Source organism: Neomonachus schauinslandi, chromosome 13 (genome assembly GCF_002201575.2).
Source record: "Neomonachus schauinslandi chromosome 13, ASM220157v2, whole genome shotgun sequence".
NCBI classification, from domain to species: domain Eukaryota; kingdom Metazoa; phylum Chordata; class Mammalia; order Carnivora; family Phocidae; genus Neomonachus; species Neomonachus schauinslandi.
The window spans coordinates 50,562,540-50,583,815 of record NC_058415.1 but is presented as its reverse complement, the minus strand read 5'-3'; the positions used below and the strand labels follow the sequence as shown (position 1 = coordinate 50,583,815).

The window sequence follows — 21,276 nt, the reverse complement described above, 5'->3', positions numbered from 1 at the left end:
ATAGACTTTTTGATGTGTATTTCGTTTTCTCAAATCAAATATAATCAAAGATAAGAGCATAAGTTTGTATACAATAATAAAATGAAATAAATTTTACCCAAAATGCTGTAAAGAAGTATTAATTATTGAGATGGCTTTTCTTAAAATAATTTTTTATTTTCTGCTTTACATCCCTATTGCTTGTAACTGCCTGTTGCTATACTACTTTTGCTCTAATAAGACCTGGCTGCAGAGTTGGAAGAATTTTTGCAATTTGCCTACATTTATCTCTGCCTAAAGTGTGACTCTTCTTTGTGACACTATTACCTGTAGAATTTTAGATTTTCTTTTTTTTTTTAATTTATTCATTTGAGGAGAGAGAGAGAGAAAGCATGAGCAGGGGGAGAGGGAGAAGCAAACTCTCCGCTGAGCCGGGAGCCTGATGTGGGGCTCGATCCCAGGACCCGGAGATGATGTCCTGAGCCGAAGGCAGACGCTTAACCATTTCAACCACCCAGGCGCCCCAGAATTTTAGATTTTCAGGCTTTTTTTTTTCTTTTGGAACTGTACAAGGATTTTAACATTAGCATTACAAGAGAAGAAGCAAAAAAATGGAGACTTTCGATTTCCAGAGATAATATCTCTTTTAAATGTAAAATGGTTTAATGTGCATGCTTGGCTGATTCACTTGGTAGAGCATGCAACTTTTGATCTCAGGGTTGTGAGTTTGAGCCCCACGTTGGGTGTAGAGATTACTTAAAAATAAAATCTTTAAAAAAAATTAGAATGGTTTAATGGAATTTGTAACTTTGCTAATAGATGTATACATCTGGGTGTAGCCTATAAGTATATATATACACACACAGACACGTTTTGTGTGTGTGTGTGTGTGTGTATTTATAAAATAGGTAACGGGAAGGCAATGAGAAATACCTAATAAGGCATTGAAAGGAACTCATTTTAAATATAAGCAATTAATAATTTCATCTTTCAACAACTATAAAGTTCTTGAATCTGCATCACTTTTATAGATGGCACTTTGTGTAATGATTAAATTGTTCTGACATTTTATAAGCCTGCTTTTAATAGTTTATTTTATTTATAAGGTGACAATGGTATGGACTCTGATATGGAAGAGGAGGCAGATGATGGCACTAAGATGGGATCTGATTTAGTCAGTCAGTAAGTTAAAAACTTTCATTTACATTTCAAAATTTCTTTGTTGTTCCTTCCATGATTTCTTACCTCAAGAATGTGTTTGTTTTTCTGTATTGTACTTATATAAAATGATTCAACAGTGTAGAATTGATTTGTTTACTTGTAATGATTGGTCCATTTGGTATATATGAGAATACAGTTAATTGCTTTCAGGATTAAGATGATTTTCTTAAACTACTACTCATACATTTTTGACAACAATGATGCCAGCCTGAAGCAGAATCACATCTCTCATTTGGAATTTGAATTTATTGTTAGTGATACTCATTATTTATTAAGTACTTAGTCTACCAGGTATTATGTTAATTGGTTTAGAACACTTAAAATTCTTCTAGTATCTATTAATGTCAGGTTGATAATTGTCTTATTTCACAGCTGAGATAGTAAGGTGGTTCATTTTATATAGGTACATAAAATTTGACTATTGTGATGATAAAAACTGTCCAGAGTTTTGGGATGCTAATATAAACCTTTTTATTTTGGAAAATTTCAAATTTATCTAAAAATTGAAAGAATCATAGAATGAAATCAGCAACGTTAACATTTTGCTATTTTTGCTTTCTCTCTTTGATTTTATCATTTTTCTCCCAGAGCTATTTGTTTTAGCTTTCTAGGGCTGCCATAGCAAAATACCATAGACTGGTTGACTTAAAGAACAGAAATTCAATTTCTCACAGTTCTGGAGGCTGGAAGTTCAAGAGCAAGGTACTGGCAAGGTTGGTTTCCTCTGAGGCCTCTCTTCTTGGCTTGCAGATGGCCACCTTGTTGCTGCCTCTTTTTTTTTTTTTTTTTTTAAGACTTATTTAGAAGGGGGGGGGGGGAAGGGCGGAACTGGAGAATGCTCAAGCAGACTCTCCGCTGAGCAGGGAGCCTGACATGGGAGATGTGGGGCTCGATCCAAGGACCCTGAGATCATGCATAACCTGAGCTGAAACCAAGAGTTGGACACTTAACCGACTGAGCCACCCAGGTGTCCCTTGTTGCTTGCTGCCTTTTGATTTGGTTGCCCTTATGTGTATGCGCCCCCTGGTGTCTCTCCCTGTGTTCTAATCTCTTTTGATAAGGATACCAGTCAGACACCAGAGTCTACCATAGTGGCCTCATTTTAACTTAATTACCTCTTTAAAGGTCCTATCTCCAGAATAGTCATATTATGAGATACTGGCGTTAGGACTTCAGCCTATGAATTTTTTTAGGGAGGAGACATAGTTCAGCCCATAAATCATTTAAAAATGCAGATGTCATAACATTTCATACCTAAACAATTCAGTATGCATTTCCTAAAAATGACAGTCTATCACTTTTAAGAAAATAAACAGTAATTCAGTAATGTCCTCTAATATATTGGCCATATAAAGTTTCCCCAGTTACTAAAACAAAATATTTAGAGTGTATTTATTTTAATTAACAAACTTATTCTGATCCAGGATTCAATTAGGGTTCATGTGTTTCATTTGATTGTTAGCATCACAGAGCTGAGTTTGAAGGGAAGGTTTAAATATGAGAAATAATGGGTTTAATGACTAGTCCAGGAACTCAGTGCACATTTTAAAGCAATTTAAAAAATAACAAGGAAACCAAAAGAAAGTTGGAAAAATGAAACAACAAATGTAAACATTAAAACTAAAGAAATAAAAAAAACTAAAGAAATAGAAATGAATAAGTCCACAACGTGTCTTTGTAAAGTTCAGATCATAGAGAAACTCCTTTTGGATCTGATTAAGGAGATGGAAAACAATTATAATTGAGAATAGGAAGAAAGGAGATATAATCACATAATCATAGACTGGTATAAATCCACATGCAGCATTGTATAAACAATCTTGACACTAGCAAATGGATGGTTTTTTTTGAAATACAAATAAACCAAGTCAACTTTCTGCAAAAGTAGAAAACTTGGAGATTAAACATAGAAGAAATTGGAACGGTGAATAGAGATCTATCGAAGAAAACACCGAGACAAGGTGGATTCACAGCTGAATTATTACTTAACGTGAGTCAATGCATGTAATGTGTTTACATCTAATAAAATATTAATACCATCTGTTGTTATTTTCAAACACATTACACCTGTGTTATTTAAATTATTCCAGGCCCTAGGAAAAGATGAAAAGGTCTTCAATTTACTTTATGACTTCTGCATAGCTTTAATACCCCAAATATCATAAATAGTGAGAAAAAAGCATATGGGGGATTATAGGTGTTCTCACTTGTGAATATAGATGTAAAAATAATAAGTACATATTAGCATGTAGAATCCAGCAGTGTATCATGTGAATAGTTACACCACTGACCAAGTAGAATTTATTCCAGGAATTTACAGGAAATTTAATTAGATAGTCTATTAGCATAATTTGTATCAGCAAATTAAAGAAGAAAAATTATATGGTCAGATAAGTAGGTACTAAGAAGGCCTTTGAAAATATTCAGCAGTCATTTCTAATATAAGCTATAGGTAAAAAAGGTACCGGAGAAAACTACTCAGATATGATGAGGACATTTGACCAAACTTACCTACCCACTTAATGAATTAAAACGAGGGACTAGACAGGAAGCCTGTTATGGCCATTAATTTTAAACATTTTCTTAGAGGTTCTAGCAAATGTAGTTAGACCAAAAGAAAGATGGGTGGTGGAGAAGAATTAATTTTTATACGATCAATTTTGGAAAAGAAGAAATAAAAATATTTCTCTTTTTAGTTTATAAGGTTATAAACCTAGAATAGCTGAGAGCTTCTAGGTTTTTTTAAAAAGACTAGAATTTGATAAGATGGAACAATATATAAGCATAAGGAAATCAGCATCTGTTCTCTCTTACAGCAGAAACATCTATAAAGGGAATGTATTAGGGTTTTCCAGAGAGACAGAAGCAGTAGGATATGTATAGATATATAGAAGAGATTTATTATAGGAATTGGCTCATGTGCTTATGGATGCCAAGAAGTCCCATGATCTGCTGGTCTGTTGTCTGTAAGCTGGAGAGCCGGGAAAGCCAGTGGCAAAGCACGGACTTAGTCTGAAGGCCAGGGAATGTGGTGTAAGTCCCAGTCTAACTGCAAAAGCCCAGAAACCAGGAGTGCCCGTTACAGCGCAGATGGATTTCTGAACTCAAGCAGACAGAGTTAATTTGCCCTTCTGCCTTTTTTTTTTTTTTTTTAAAGATTTTTTACTTGAGAAAGAGAGCACAGGGAGTAGCCAGAGGGGGAGGGACAGGCAGGCTCTGCACTGAGCGCAGCACCTGATGTGGGGCTGGATCCCAGGACCCTGAGATCAGGATCTGAGCCAAAACCAAGAATTGGTCCCTTAACTGACTGAGCCACCCAGGTGCCCTGCCCTTCTGCCTTTTTTATTCCAGTCAAGGGATTAGATGTTGCCCATTAGGGCTATATGCTTTACTCAGGTCACCAGTTTAAATGCTAATCTCTTCAGGAAACATCCTCACAGACACACAGAAATAATGCTTTACTCGCATTCTTCAGCCCAGTGACCAGGAACTAGAAAAAAATTCTATTAATACTAGTTGTAAAAACTATTTTATGCTTTCAAATACATTTAACAGGAAACTTCTGAAGAAAACCGTAACATTTTACTAAAAGACAAGAAAATCATGATCTGAAAAAAAACAGTGTACTTTAGTTGTGTAATCTGTTGTGGTGGTTGGTGAAGTTCTTAAATAAGACTAAAAACCCAGAAACCATAAAAGAAAGAAATTTTGGGTATTACTTGTCTTAAATAAAGTCAGTAACCAAACAAAAGATCTGGAAGAAATAGTTACAAGCAAAGTATAACAATTCTAATATTAGTGAAGGTTGAATTCAGGGCAAAAAGATTTATGCAAGACAGGGGCGCCTGGGTGGCTCAGTCATTAAGCGTCTGCCTTCGGCTCAGGTCATGATCCCAGGGTCCTGGGATCGAGCCCCGCATCTGGCTCCCTGCTCAGCAGGAAGCCTGCTTCTCTCCCTCCCACTCCCCCTGCTTGTGTTCCCTCTCTCGCTGTGTCTCTCTCTGTCAAATAAATAAATAAAATCTTTAAAAAAAAAAAAAAAGATTTATGCAAGACAATTAAAGGCAATTTACAATAATGTGAAATCCACAAAGATGATCTAACAGGAATATATGCCTTACCTGTGCCATATATCTGTGTATTTCCTCTATATAGCTTTTATAAGGCAAAAACTGTGGGAATCATGATGTGAAACAAGAAGTGCATAAGTAGTAGGAACTTGATTTTATCTCTCTCATCTATCTCATGATAAATTAACTGGATGAAAAATAAGTAAAGATATGGAAGACCTAAATGAATTGATTGGTATAGACCATATTCTGTATTCTGAAAACAGAACTCACCTCCTGTGGAATATCCACAAAAATTGGTAATAAGTTTGGTCATAAAATGTCGATAAAGTTCTCAAAGAACTATTGTCCTGATTTTAGAGCAGTAAAGTAAAATGAACAAAAAGGCTGTGGAACCTCACTATTTACATATTTTAAAGCTCAACAGCTTTTAGGTTGAAGAGGAATTATAAACTGTCTAAAAACTAACAATAAATAAAAAATTAACCAGCTCTATGGGATACAGCTAACGTAGTACTCAGAAGAAAATTTTAGCCTTAAATATAATTACTGATCCGCAAATAATTAAAATAAGTGAACTGAATATTCAAGAAGTTAGGGGAAAAAAGAACAATAAAATAAACTTAAAAGCAAATGCATAGAATTAATGGCATACTTAAAGGTAAAAACCTACATGGTTTCTTTCTAAGATAGGGCCAAGCAGAAATATCTTCTCTCATCACTCCTATTTAGCAATGTACTAGAAGTCCCAACAGGTTTAACAAAGCATGAAAAAGAAATAAAAGTCACACAGATTTGAAGGAAAAAGTAAAACTCCCTATTTGGTGAAGACTTAATGTGTCAATAATCTGTTGGGGCTGCCATAACAAAATACCACAGACTAGATAGTTTATAGACAAGAGAAATTTATTTAACTACCAAAAATAACAAAGCAGAAGCATTAGTTATAAGAAATTTTTGACCGTGTGCTACTTTAAAACTTGAAATTAATGAGTGTTAACTTAGAACAAATTTTATAAGAATGAGATTTAGGAACTATAAAGATAAAACATCCATAGTTTCTAAATATCTTCGTTTCCAAAAGGGTGAGGGATGGGATTGTCACTTCAGTTCACCTTAGATAAGCAAATGAACAAATTTATATTATGTTACAGATAGTCTTAAAACCTCAGCATCTGTGATTTTGCAGTGTTTTAAAACTGTTAGGTATAGTGACAAGATTTGCAAATGTTACAGATGATGACAATTGCTTAACAAGGACAACAATTTTCAGTAAATAAGTCAATATAGAGGCCTGGAATTAGAGTGCTGTCTCCATTTAGAAATGGGCTGGAAAAGAAGCTTTATAGCTAAAAGAGCACTAAAAACGAGACCAGGTATTAGCTCGGCCTTTAATGTAAGATGATTAGGCTCTAAAGAATATGTTTGTAATGATGTTTAAAGCTTGAATAGTGCAATAAAATAATCAGGATTGAGGTTTTATATATGAAAAATAAAAATACAAATACGTTAGGGAGATCTTCGCAGTATTTTAGAATTGCTCTAATATATTTTCATGAATTTTAAATTAATGTGCTTTTAGTGAGCGATATTGAGGGAGAATTTGATGGAAATGAAACTGTTTCCCTATAGATAATAAACATTATTGAGATAATAGCACAGTTCTAGAAGATAAAGAAATTTAAAAATCCAGATTCTCAAAATAAGGTATACTGCAGAGTAGTTTCTATATGAGTGTTATGGAAATACTGTTCCTGGTCATTGCTACTTTCTTAGCAGATAATAGACATGTTCTTTTTGTTTGTTTGTTTGTTTTTTAAAGATTTTATTTATTTATTAGAGAGAGAGCCCATGAGACGGGGGGAGGGTCAGAGGGAGAAGCAGACTCCCCGCCAAGCAGGGAGCCTGCTTCTCCCTCTCCCACTCCCCGAGCTTGTGTTCCCTCTCTCTCTGTGTCTCTCTCTGTCAAATAAATAAAAAGTCTTAAAAAAAATAAATAGCTATTATTGGATTCCAGTTTTAGATGATTAACTTTTTTAAAAAAAATGAGATTCCTAAATAGACTTTAGAGATTTTAGATAACAGATATAAGTTGAACCGTTTTTATTCACTAGAATATTTAACTAGTGAATAAAATTCACAGGAAATTGTTTTGCAAAGTGAATAATTCTTTGGCAGGAATTATTTTTAAGTCTCCATTTAATCACCTGTTTTATGAATTTCAAATGTGAATATTTTTGTTCAAAATGGAATACATGGGTATTAAATGTAAGTGGTTGAAAAGAGAAGTTGGTGTCATCTACTACTAGTTACTATTTACAGTGTAGTGGTTACTAGTTACAGTGTACTAGGTTTTAGTACATTGTAATAATTATATTTTTTAAGTAGTCTGCAAAGCTATTTCACCCTTCAAAATAGGAGTAGCTTCCTATTTGCTGCTGTTCATAGTAGGGTTAGGCACTTTAGTGAGATAGAATGAAAAGAAGAGCATATTGCTTAGATGTAGGTGAGTAAATGACTACTTTTCATTAAGATGTTTATTCTTGAAAATACTGAATATTACTCTGGCTTGATCAGTTGTCTTACTAAGAGCAACAGCTAAAACTGCACTGTATGACCGTTCTTCTGTTGCTGAACCTTGGCAGTGATAGTGATCCTGTGTTAATTTAATAAAAAGCCAGAGATTAGCAGCTGCGTTAGTTTTCTTGATTTTTAAATTGTATCTATTGTGATTTTTCTGTCAGTCAGTTTACTGCCTTATCCTGCTGCTCGAAGCCTGAGTTAGATGACAGCAGGTATTTTTCTTTTTTTCTGCTATTTCCTTATCACTATTTTTGAAAAGTTAAGTTTTTCTTAATCATTTACCTGATTCTCGTTGTATTAATTGCCCTTTCTGGTTCATTTGAAAAATAAATTCACGGGACTCCTGGATGGCTCAGTCAGTTGAACGTTGGACTCTTGATTTTGGCTCAGGTCATGATCTCGGGGTCATGGGATTGAGCCCCATTTCAGGCTCTGCACTCAACCCTGAGTCTGCTTATCTCTCTCCCTCCCCCTGTTTGCTCTCTCTCTCTCAAATAAATAAATAAAATCTTAAAAAAAAAAAAAGAAATTCACTGATGTTTACAGTGTGCTAAACCAGTTGTTAAAGACTGTTCTCGGGGGCACCTGGGTAGCTCATTCATTAACCGTCTGCCTTTGGCTCAGGTCATGATCTCAGGGTCCTGGGATTGAGTCCCACATCGGGCTCCCTGCTCCGCGGGAAGCCTGCTTCTCCCTCTCCCACCCCCCCTGCTTGTGTTCTCTCTGTCTCGCTGTGTCTCTCTTTGTCAAATAAATAAATAAAATCTTAAAAAAAAAAAAAAAAAAGACTGTTCTCTAATACACATGTGAGCTTGTACCACCATTTGAAGTGCTTGCTTACCAAGAGTCATTTATGTTGTTTCCAGTTCAGTTTTTGTAGTTGCATAGTTTAGTGAAATATATAAACAGATGTAATATCAATATGAAAAGAGTAGTTGATTAAGTTGATTGCTTTGGAAAAACTCAGTAGTTGATTAAGTTGATTGCTTTGGAAAAACTCAGAGTGGAATTATTAAAAAGTTGTCATTTAGCTGTGGGATAACAATAAAAGTTTGGGGAACATCGTTAAAGGGTAATTTTTTTTGCACTCAGATGTTTGTATTTTAAATAAGCCAAAAGTAGAAATGGTTTATGTGAGTAGGATGAAATGGAACTGTTTTCCATGGATTCCTAATAAAGGTAAGGCTGTGGCATCAGATCCAAAGATTGGTGAAGGAAGGTAACACTTCTGTTTTATGTTAACCTAAAATGCTTAAATTATATAACTTTTAAAGGTGTTTTCCTGTGTTAATAAGAACTTTTTTCAGGTAAACGACATTACTTGTCTGAGTTAGGTAAAAGAATTTCTTTTTTTTACTTTTATCATGAAAAATGACAAGGGTATAGAAAATTAAAATAATAGTGTAACGACACTCCCATATACATGTTGGCTAGATTTATTGATTATAGCTATTTTCATTTTTCCATTTTTGTTTCATCTTTTAAAGTATTATAAAGTGAATTATAGATATCTTAATTCTGAATATTTGTTTGAATTTCCAGAAAATAAGGACATTTTCCCACATAACTATGTATCTAGTGTCTGTTATTTAAGAGCTTATTTATTTGAATGGTAAATGCATGCACATAGTACAAAAATTTTTAAAGTATATAGTAAAAATAAATCCTTTTCCTATTCCTCATTCGCCCTTCCTATAGGCAACCACAGTAAGCCAGTTTCTTGTATATCCTCCCAGAGATATTACATAGTTTACAAATTTATGTGTATGTGTATTTTTTTCTTTTCACACATTATTAAGCATACTGTGCAAACTATTCCATGCCTTTTCCATTTAATTTTTTCCATATAATAGTATGTCTTTTCTTGGGTTTTATTCTACCTAGTACATATAAGGCTTCCTATATATACCTGTATGCTATTCCGTTATTGGATGTAGCAAAACATTAAGTCTGTTGCTGGACATTTAAGTTGTTTACTCTTTTGTTACCACAAATGATATAAATATTTCTGTATATAATCTTGTTCCCCTGTGATTATGTGTAGCATAAATACCTACAGGTTAATTGTTGAGGCAGAGTCAGGTGTTTACTTATTTGAAATTTTAAAAGATTTTGCCATAATTGACTTAGAGTTTAAATTGATTTGTACCTCTAAATGTGGAGAACATGTGTTCATACACTTTACTTAATATAGTATTATCTAACATTTTGACCTTTGTTCACCCAAAAGATAATAATATCTCATTGGAATTTTAATTTGTAGTCTCTATGAGTGAAATTAACCATCTTTATATATATTATGGAGTTAGTGGAGTTTTCTGTGAACTCTGGCATTTATTTACCCTTTGTGTATATAGTTGGAGGAACTTTGGTCTTTTTTTTTTTTTAAGATTTTATTTATTTATTTGACAGAGAGGGAGAGAGAAAACAAGAAGAGGGGAGGGGCAGAGGGAGAGAGAGAAGCAGGCTCCCTGCCGAGCAGGGAGCCCCACATGGGGCTCCATCCCAGGACCCTGGGCTCATGACCTGAGCTGGAGGCAGACACTTAAGCGACTGAGCCACCAGGCGCCCCAACTTTGGTCTTTTTAGTCCATTGTTGGTGGTACAGGTTGCAATTATTTTTTGCTTGTTGCTCTTTTTTTATACTTTAAGTACTTTTACCTTTTTTTTTGCATGCATAAATATTTTATGTTTATGTAGTCTAATTTGGCAGTCTTTTATGTTTTCTGGATTTTATATTTAGAAAAGGCCTTCTCTATTCTGAAGTTAATAAGTATTCTTCATATTTTCTTTTAGTACTTTATGGATTTTTTAGATGTTTAAATCTTTGATTCGTTTGAAATTTAGTTTGGTCTAAGTTTTAAGGTAGGGCTCTAAGATCCCCTTTTAATTTTCATTTTGCCATATTCTTCTTTACAACTATGAAGAATTCACTTAGAATATGATTTTTACAATTCTTGATTAGACTGCTGTTATTCAGTAAATTTCTTCTGTATGTTTATTTCCTTTTATTCTCCTCGTTTTCTGTTACAAACTTGTGTGAATCTGTACTTCCCCTAACCGTTTTTTGGTTTTGTTCTTAAAGATTTTATTTATTTATTTGACAGAGAGAGAGAGTGCTCGCTTTGGCAGCACATATACTAAAATTGACAGAGAGAGAGAGAGCAAGCGCACAAGCAGGGGGAGCGGAAGAGGGAGAAGCAGGCTCCCCACTGAGCAGGGAGCCCGATGCGGGGCTCGATCCCAGGACCCTGGGATCATGATCTGAGTCGAAGGCAGACGCTTAAGCAACTGAGCCACCCAGGCGCCGCTCATTAACTGTTTTTTTTAAAGTTAATAGCCAAATACATGGGCATGGTTTAAAAAACACAAATAGTACTCTTTCTGCCATCTTTCCATGCTGCCATAATGGTGCTCATGAATGTCTTGGCACATGCTCTCAAGAGCATTAACAATGTCAAAACAAACAAACAAAAAACCAAAAAGCCCCATAGTGCCAGAAAGAGAGGCAAACACCAAATTCTTACTAGGCCACGCTCCAAAGTCATTGTTCAGTTTCTAACTGTGATGATGAAGCATGGTTATATTGGCGAATTTGAAATCATTGATGATTACAAAGCTGGGAAAATTGTAATGAACCTCATGGGCAGGTTAACCAAGTATGGAGCAATCAGCCCCAGATTTGATATACAACTCAGAGATCTAGAAAAATGGCAGAATAATCTGCTCCCATCCCACCAACTTGGTTTTACTGCGCTAAAAAAACCTTAGCTGGCATCATGGACCATGAAGAAGCAAGACAAAGACACACGGGGGAAAGTCCTGGGATTCTTTTTCTAGGGATGTAATACGTATGTGCAAATAATATGCCTCAGTGAGGAAAAAAAATTCAAACTACTATTTGTACAAAATAGTACAAAAAGGTATACAGTTTGAAATGTTTTCCTTCCTCCCTTTTCATTCCCATTCCTCTCGGGCCCTTTTTTGAGGATTATGGGTCTTTCGTTGTTGTTGCTTATGTCTGTCTTTTCATTGAAATTTTCAACATTTAAAATATTTGTCTGGATGTTTTAATAGCTTATCTTAGTTTACCCAATTAGAAAGAAGAATTTTCCTCTGGGGCTGTGAGGTCAAATTCTGAATGAAAACTGACTTTATGCTTTGAAATATATATGGCCTTATGAATATGTATATAGCTATGGCTACATGTTGTTTTTGTTTTGTTTTGGTGGCAGCAAAGCAAAGTTTATTGAGCGATAGTACAAAGCTCTCGAAGAGGGAGGGGAGAAAGGGTTGCCTGGCTACATGTAATTTTTAGGTATTAATAATTGGAGAAGTATCTCTGTAGGTAATAGAAAGTCCAAATAAATGTGAAGAGTGAAGGTTCTAGAATTAAACTGTCTGCATTTCAAATTTAATTTAAATTTAATGCCTGCCATCATAACTCCACAGCTTGCTGTCTCTCTGATGTTTGGCAAGTTACTTATTGTTTTTTTTTTTTTTAAAGATTTTTTTATTTATTCATTTGAGACACAGAGATACAGAGAGAGAGAGAGAGAGGGAGAGAGCATGAGCAGGGAGAGAGGCAGAGGGAGAGGGAGAAGCAGGCTCCCCGCTGAGCAGGAAGCCCGATGTGGGGCTCGATCCCAGGACGCTGGGATCATGACCTGAGCCGAAGGCAGACACTTAACCATCTGAGCCACCCAGGCGCCCCTGGCAAGTTACTTAAACCCTCCTGGGCCTCAGTTTCCTCATCTGGAGAATAGGGGTAATGCCAGTACATATCCTATAAGACTGTGGTGATGATTAAGTGAGAAAAGGATCATAAAGTGCTTAGAATAGTACCTGTAATATGGTAAGCATCGAAAAAAACATTACTGTATTTGCTTTGGGATTTTTACTCTGAATCTGTAATAATAACTATTCCTAAAATTCCACTTTAGGCTAATGAGTATTGGGGATTTTCCCCACATTTTTTTTTTATGAAAGCCTGAAGAAAGTGAAATAATTCATTGTGTTTTTTAATTATTATTCTTTACTGTGTTGCTTTTTAAAAAACAATTCATTGCTTACAAGGGTCTAGTTTTTTCATTTATTACAAAAAAGTTTAGGAGAAAACTATTATATATATGTTTTCAAGCATAAAAGGATTTTTATCACAAATGAGATCAATTTGTTATGTTGACATTACTCTTTATAAACTCAGTTCCTTTAAACATATGAATTATAAAGAGCTGACTGTATTTTTAGGCTGGTAAAGGGTAATAATAAATTGGGTATCTGTACCCCATTTATGGTCTCATGTCCTTTATAAATTGTTGTTAGGCTATAATACTTAGGTGTAGACTATTCTACATAATAGGGTAAGTTTATCAGAAATGAAAGGATTGGTTTTTCAGAAAACCTTCACAGAAAGTATTACTAATCGTTGACAAGATTGTGACCTAATGCTTAGACTCCACAAAGTAGCATGTTTACACATCCTATATGTTTGTACCTTTAAATGCACCTACAAAGTGATCTCTTGCTAATTTCTTGAAAATGCAGGATTATAGGGATAAAACAAAGAGAAAAACCCCTTTGATTTCCTTTAGTCATTTTGTATAGAATAGAACCCCCTATTTAAGGAATTGCCTGTTCATAAACACAGAGTTGCAGGGGAGCAGTTTATACAATAAACACGAGTTCTTAGAGAATCATGGATCAGAGAAAAATGAGTGCAGTACCTGTGATTCTTTGCATTATATTATTTGGGGAGAGGAAATGGAGATAAGAGTTACATTTTGCTGTCTTTTGCAGAAGGAAGTTGCTCAGGGAAACAGTGGAGATGTGGATTTATTTGCTCTTTGGAAAAGCCCTTTGAAAAAAATTGAGATTGTTTTGCCTCATTTCTTAGTGTTTGAAGGTTACATCTTACCACCATATGATTTAATTTTTTTGAGTCTGCTCTAAGACTTTTGTGGTGTTTCAATTAAAAAAAATTAAGCTATCATTTAAATACAGTACAGTTCACCTTTTTTGCTATATAGTTCTATAAATTTGGACAAATGGATTTATTTAATCTACTGCCACAATCACAGTATAGAATAGTTCCATCACACTAAAAATTCCCCCCATGGCTCTTTGTAGTCCACTCTTCCCATCCCCAATCTCTGACAACCACTGATCTGATTTCTGTCCTTATACCTTTTCTTTTCTAGAGTGTCATATAGATGGAATAATACAGTATATAGCCTTTTGAGTCTGCTTCTTTCACTTAGGATAATGTGTTTGAGATTCATTCGTATTGTTGTGTATATCAATAATTCTTCCTTTTTATTACTAAGTAGTTAGTATTCCATTGTGTGGGCATACTGTAGTTTATTTATCCACTCCCCACTTGAGGTAATCTTGTAAGCAAAATAATGACCCTTCAAAGGTGTTTACACTCTGATCTTCAGAACCTGAGAGTATGTTACTTTATTTGACAAAAGGGACTTTGCAGATTTGTTTAAGGTTAAGGCTTTTGAGGTGGGAAGATTATCCTGGATTACCCAGGTTATCCCACTTTAATTCCATGAGTTCCTAAAAGTTGAAGAGGAAGACAGAAGAGGTCAGAGAGATCTTACATGAGACTTGACTAGAATCTGGGAATGATCCTCAGCTTACAGCCAGCAAGGAGTCAGGGACTTTGGTCCAACAACCTCAGTGAACAGAATTCTGCCAGCAGCCCAAATGAACATGAAATGAATTCTCCCCTAGAGCCTCCAGAAAGGAATGCAGCCTGCGGACACTTTGATTTGGTCCGGTGAGGTCCATACCAGACCCATACCAGACCTACAGAACTGTAATATGATACATTTATGTTGTTTTAAGCTACTAAGTTTGTGGTAATTTGTTATGGCAGCAATAGAAAATTAATAAAGGGACATTTCAGTTGTTTACAGTTTATGGTGATTTAAAATAATGCCACTATAAATGTTCACATACAAGTTTTCAATAGGAACACAAGTTTTCATTGTCCTTGGTCAAGTACCTATGAGTGGGGGTTGCTAACAGGCATGTCTGCATCCTTGCTGGTACTGTATATGAGAGTTCCATTTGTCTGTTGTTTTGATTTTAGCCATTTTAATATATGTGTAGTGGTATGGCATTGTGGTGGTTCCAAATTTGCATTTCCTTAATAACAAATGACGTTGACCATGTCTGTTGTTATGTTTATTTGCATCTGTACATTTTCCTTGGTCAAGTGACTTAATTTTTGAACCAGTTTTTTAAATAGGGTTCTTTGTTTTTTTATTATTGTGATTTGAGAGTTCTTAATATACTCTGAATACAGGTCTTTATCAGATATGTGGCTTGCAAATATTTTCTCCCAGTCTCGCTAGTCTTTTATTCTCTCAACATTTCCTTGGAAAAGCAGATGTTTTTTATTTGGGGGAAATCCAGTTGATCAGTTATTTTTATTTATAGACCATGCTTTTGGTGAAATCTTTGGTTATTAATAAGGTCACAAAGGAATTTTTCCTGCATCTTCTTCTAGAGGTTTTATAGGTTTACATTTTTTAGGTCTGTTACCATTTTGAGTTAGTTTGTGTATATGGTGCAAGATACGGATTGGAAATTATATTCGTATGGATGCCAGGTGTACCAGCACCACTTGTTCAGTTCCAGTGAATTGTCTTTGCACTTTTGTTGAAACTCAGTTGATCATGTATATGTGAGTTTATTTCTGGATTCTCTTCTGTTCCATCCATCTATAAGTTTATCCTTTCTCCAACATCATAGTGTCTTGATTACTGTAGCTTTATAGTAATCTGATAATGTGATCCTTTTTCAACATTGTTTTGGCTAATCTAGTTTCTTTGTTTCTTATTTTTAATAGTAGAAAGCTCATAGAGTGATAGGCTGGCTTCTTTTAGCCCGTCTTTATTCCCAGGAGAGTGAGGAGAATCAAAAGTCCTACCTTTTGTTACTTTTGCCAAAATGGCAAGATGCTGGCATCTTCTTTATCCTTCCATTGAGGTATCTTCTCTGTATTTTTTATTTGTACAAGAAATTGACTTTTTTTCTCTTTAGAAATATATTTTAAACTTTTAGTAATTCACATGTGTAATTGTTCTTAAGTTTCACAGATCTCCCTAGTGTATTACTCTGAATTAAACAACAAATTCATTGAGTTCTGGAAAACAAACAAACACACAGACAAAAATCCATTGAGTGTTAGAAGTTCTTTGTACATTTTGGATACTGACCCTCTATCAGATATGTCATTTGCAAATATCTTCTCCCATTTCGTACGCTTTTAGTTTTGTTGTTTCCTTCGCTGTGCAGAAGCTTTTTTATTTTGATGTAGTCCCGATAGTTTATTTTTTTATTTTGTTGTAAGAAAAGATCAAGAGTGGAATTGTGTTTGGGTTAAAAGAAAGGAAGTCAGACTGATGCTGGCTTGAAGACTTAAATCCCAGAGATGGGTATATGGCTGTCTTATAATTCAAAGCCAAGGTCATAAATTAAGCTGCTTTAAGGAGGAGTACTGTGGATGGGAGAAGGGAATTAGAAAAATAAAAACGGGCTTTTATTTCCACCTTAATGAAAGAAATACGAAAGTCATTGCAAGATTCTTAACCCAGACCAGATTTAGCAGTGTGTTCCCTCCCTCCCCCACTTTTTTCTCTTGCCTTCTCTCTCTCTCTCCAGTTGTTATAAAATTCTTTTTAATAAAAGATTTATTTATTAGAGAGAGGGTGTGCACACGAGCAGGGGAGGGGGCAGAGGGGGAGAGAGAGAGAGAGCAAGCATCTCAAGCCAACTCCCCACTGACTGTGGAGCCTGAAGCAGGGCTGGACTCACAACCCCGAGATCATGACCTGAGCTGAAATCAGGAGTCAGAAGCTTAACCCAGTGAGCCACCCAGGCGACCCTACAGTTGTTATAAAATTCTTAAAGTATTTGATAGAAATATTTAAATGTCATTTAAATATAAATTAGAATCACTTTAGTTTTCCTAACTCTGACAACTAGTATGTCTTACCTGGAAGTAGACGTTTTATTTTTATGAAACTAGAAATAAAAAGACATCATATGTACTCATAGTTTTCTTACACTTTAAGACATTTCCTTTTTGTGTATATCTTCTCTTTCATGCTCTTTGGTGAAAATCTTTAAATTGTATTAAAAAGCTCTGTATGTATATGATAATTTTAGTTGCAAAACCTACAATCTTAGAAAAATTAGCTCACACAGATTTTAAAATTCCAGGCTATTTTCTGGAATATTTTTTCAACTTTAGATACTACTGATGGAAAAGCATCTAGCATTTCATTTTTCAGCCACAAGGTGGTGTACTTGTACTGCATCTACTATCTGAAATTATGTTTGGTGACTTTCTTCAACAGCATGTTCAAACCTAACTTAAGATAAAACGTTAAAAAAGTTCACTTTGGGCACTAAAAGAAATTCTTTATGGCAGCAGGTAATCTTTATAGGGATGTCCAGTTTTATTTGAAGGGAAACCAAGGGGCTTTCACAGAGAAAATAAAATAATGCATACAGTAATGTATTTTATTACATTATTAAAAATTTTTACTTGGCAATAACTTCACAGTTATTAAAATGTTATAAGGATAAGAGCAGTACAAGAAACATCCATATACCTTTTACCTGGATTTACCTACTATTAACATTTTATCCCATTTGCACACCCTTTCTTTACCTCTCTTTATATAGGTGTGTGTCTATTTTAAAACATTTGACACTTGACTCCTAAATAGTATTTTGTGCTTTCTTTTTTAAAGATAGTGATGCTCTATTTATATAGCCACAATACAGTGTCAACTTCAGTAAACTTAACATTGATATGATACTTTTATCCAATCTACCATCGGTATTTGTCATTTGGGACTCAGTAATGTCCTTTATAACATTTTTTCCCTTCCAGTTCAACAGTGTCATGTCAAGTATCACATTTAATTGTCATGGCTCTTTAGCCTCCTTTAACCTGGAATATTTTCACAACCTCTTCTTGGTCTTTTATAACATTGACATTTAACTCCCCACCCCCTTTTAATAGAACATTACTTTTTTCCATTTTGGGTTTAACTGATGATTTCTTCATGATATAGGTCATACATTCTCAGCTATAATATTGCATAGGTGATGTTGTATCTTTAGGGTATTACATATGCCCATGACTCCCCCCCCCCCCCCCCCCCCACCGCTTTCAAAGTTTATTTAAGTAATCTCTCCACCCAACATGGGGCTCGGACTCATGACCCTGAGATCAAGAGTCGCACGCTCTTTCGACTGCGCCAGCCAGGTACCCCGCCCATGGCCCTTTTAATGGTGATGTTACATTATGTTTTTGTTCAAGTCATTTAGGTATATATGCTTAGAAGAAGAATTAGGTGCCCATTCAAGGATGTGTAAGAGCAAACAAACATTTTCTCTAAAGGAAGATACTTAGAAATAGATTAATGCTCCCAGTAGGTAAAATCTAATTTGACTGTAAGGCTTGAGGTAGCACATTTTTTTTTTTTTTTAAGATTTTATTTATTTGCGAGAGAGAGAGAATGAGAGACAGCATGAGAGGGAGGAGTGTCAGAGGGAGAAGCAGACTCCCTGCTGAGCAGGGAGCCCGATGCGGGACTCGATCCCGGGACTCCAGGATCATGACCTGAGCCGAAGGCAGTTGCTTAACCAACTGAGCCACCCAGGCGCCCGAGGTAGCACATTTTAACTTTATTCCTTGCAAAGCTCTTAATATACTATATTGGCATTTTATCTGTCCCTGGATTGCCAAAGAATATTTGTTGATATCTTCTTGGGATCTGCCAGTCATTCTGGTGAAAGAATAAAATCTAAGTCGGTGATATTAGAAGAATAAAACATATCTCAATTTTAATTTTTTATAGGTCCTAATACCAGATCCAAATAATTTTGTAGTCTCTATTTGAGTTTGTGCTTGCATTAGTCAGATTTTAATACAAAACAAACACATGAGTGCCAATATGTTGATGGGAAAGAATATAGTAAACTCAAAGAAATGATAAAAAGTCTTTATCCTTTGGTTATTTGAAGGATTTGTTATTAAGTGGATAGAAATAATTTTGTGAGTAGGAAAATTCCTGAAATGTTTCTCATATGTTAGTTTTAGGGTGTGTATAGAAATTCTCCAGAAGGTATACTTACTTATAAAGAAGGTAGTCATTTTGAATATTTGCAACTAATTAATTTCTTTTGCTGAAAAGTATTTGTAACATTAATATTTAGATGGTATAATGCCCTCTAAGAAACAACATTAGTTTGCGGCTCTGTTAGAGAACATGGTGAATCAAAACTTTTTTATGATCTTATACTTTAATCCATTTACTTTGATTACATATGTATATTACATATAAAATATGTATTTCGCATACACTGTAGACATCAAAGCATTTGGGGTATGAAATTAGATGAATATAAAATAATTTGAATGCCAAAGTGCTCATTAAATTTAACAGTTGAAAAGTTACTGGATTCCTCTGTAAGTTATGATTTCTCCCACCAGCTATCCTGCAGGATATTGGAAAGGAGAAAAAGTTACCTCCATATTCCTTCCATTTTTGCTCCTTGATTTTTATAAAGATATGTACTGCTTAAATTGGTAGTGGTTTATAGCTACTGTTTTTGACACTTGTATACATGCTTCTGAGTTTCCAAAGTGTACTAAGTGGTGTCCTGGGGGCTCAGAATTCAGTGTGTCTTCTCCCAAGTATGTGACTTAATTCTGGGAACCTGAGCAGTAAGTATTACTTGATCAAATATAGTTTTAAAAATTGTTTTATTTATTTTTATTCCTCAGACAAGACATCTGTATAGATTCTACTTCAACTGTGAGAGAGAACAAGCAACCTGAAGGTTTAGAATTAAAACAAGGTATGAATCAAGTAGTTAATTTTTATATATAGTTACCTGAAGATTATAAACATTTTACCAGTAATAAATTTTCAGTGTTCCAGGTTGCCCCCATTTTACAGATAAGGGAACAGAATAATTTATTTGGTTCAAGATTACAAGAGTAAAGAACATATTCTTTATTTCATGACTCCTTTAGCCCCTGGAGTAGTTCTGTGTTAGTGATACATGGTTATAGTGTCACCAGAAAGCAGTCATCTTGAATAGTGTTAATTTAGTAATCTCTACTGTATGTCATCAGCTGCAGATACTGGAGATACATTAACTGGATAGCTTTGGGTTATATGTGGAAAAACAAAACAAAAAAAGCTTTATGGGGTGACTTTGTCTTTTCTGCAGAGATACTTTGTTATTACTCTCTTCTTTATTTATTTTCTGTAAATCAGTAGTTTTTGACATTACCAGCCAGCAGAACTGAAGTGGTAATTTGTAATTTATTCAGGCCAAGTAGATCAATGGGGTTGATCTTTCACATGTCTTTTTTTTGTTTCTTCTCATTCTTGTAGGGAAAATTGAAAGTAAAATAAATTTTTATTAGTTACTCAAAGACCACCTCACATTTTTCCTTTCTCCTGATAAAATTACTTCAGAGCAATGAGAATCTGCTGTAGCCAAAATGATTGTTTTATTTATTATGTAAGCAACTAATCTTTGATTGGCTTAGAATAGTTTCTCTAAAACTTGAGTCATAACTTACTTGGTACAGAGAAGTAGGTCATCAGTTTATTTAGGCAGAATTTCTTTTTTTACTTGTGGTCTGTGTTATTAATGCTTAATTGACAGTGAAAAAAATTGGGTAACTAATTTTGTGATTCATTCAATGTATGTGGAGAGAGAAAATCAAGATTTTTTGTAATTCCAATTTATGTATTCTGGGGTTTTATAAATATTTCTGATGGTTTCAAGAACTCCATTGTTTTTCAGAAGTCCTTTTGTGTTAGCCTCTTAAATAGACAAAAAAAAATTACATCTTTATATTCTGACTACTTCTAAGCACCCACCAAAGACATAAAGTCAGAGTTATAGTTTCATTACATTTATTTGTCATATATAAATAAATGCTAAGCACACATCATTTTCATATAACTCTTGCACCCCGTGGGTAATTGGACAACTGTGCTATTCTTTCTGTCTTTGTTTCTATTCTTTGCATCTAATGAGCAGACATTGTGGAGGGTATGCTATTAGATCATCTGTGGAGAGAAGAATGTCATGTAATTGACATGGTTGATTCCTAGGGAGAAAGGAATGGAGACCTCATTGTACAAATTAGGCAGTGCTGCCTTCTAAGGGAAGAGGTTTTTCTGCTCTCATGTTCAGGTACTTGGAGCTCTTTAGAACTCGCTTCCCAGTGTCAAAAACCTATTTTGCTGTGATTTTATATAGTAACTTCAGTCACTTAAAAACCAGCCATAGAGGCAAAGAGGGAGAGAAAAAGAACTCAGAGTAGCCAGATACCACAAAGCCCAAGTCTTTTATGCTCAGGAGC

At 34.8% G+C, this 21,276-nt stretch overlaps 1 protein-coding gene across 1 annotated transcript in view; it reads left to right on the top strand.

Annotated features, from left to right (window-relative positions):
- CAAP1 (caspase activity and apoptosis inhibitor 1) overlaps positions 1 to 21,276 on the top strand; it is a 42,511-nt gene that overhangs the window by 5,988 nt on the left and 15,247 nt on the right. Inside the window, exons 4-5 of the mRNA XM_021681029.2 lie at positions 1,086 to 1,161; positions 19,675 to 19,748. Coding sequence (XP_021536704.1) covers positions 1,086 to 1,161; positions 19,675 to 19,748 — 150 coding nt within the window. The remainder of the gene's footprint in view (positions 1 to 1,085; positions 1,162 to 19,674; positions 19,749 to 21,276) is intronic.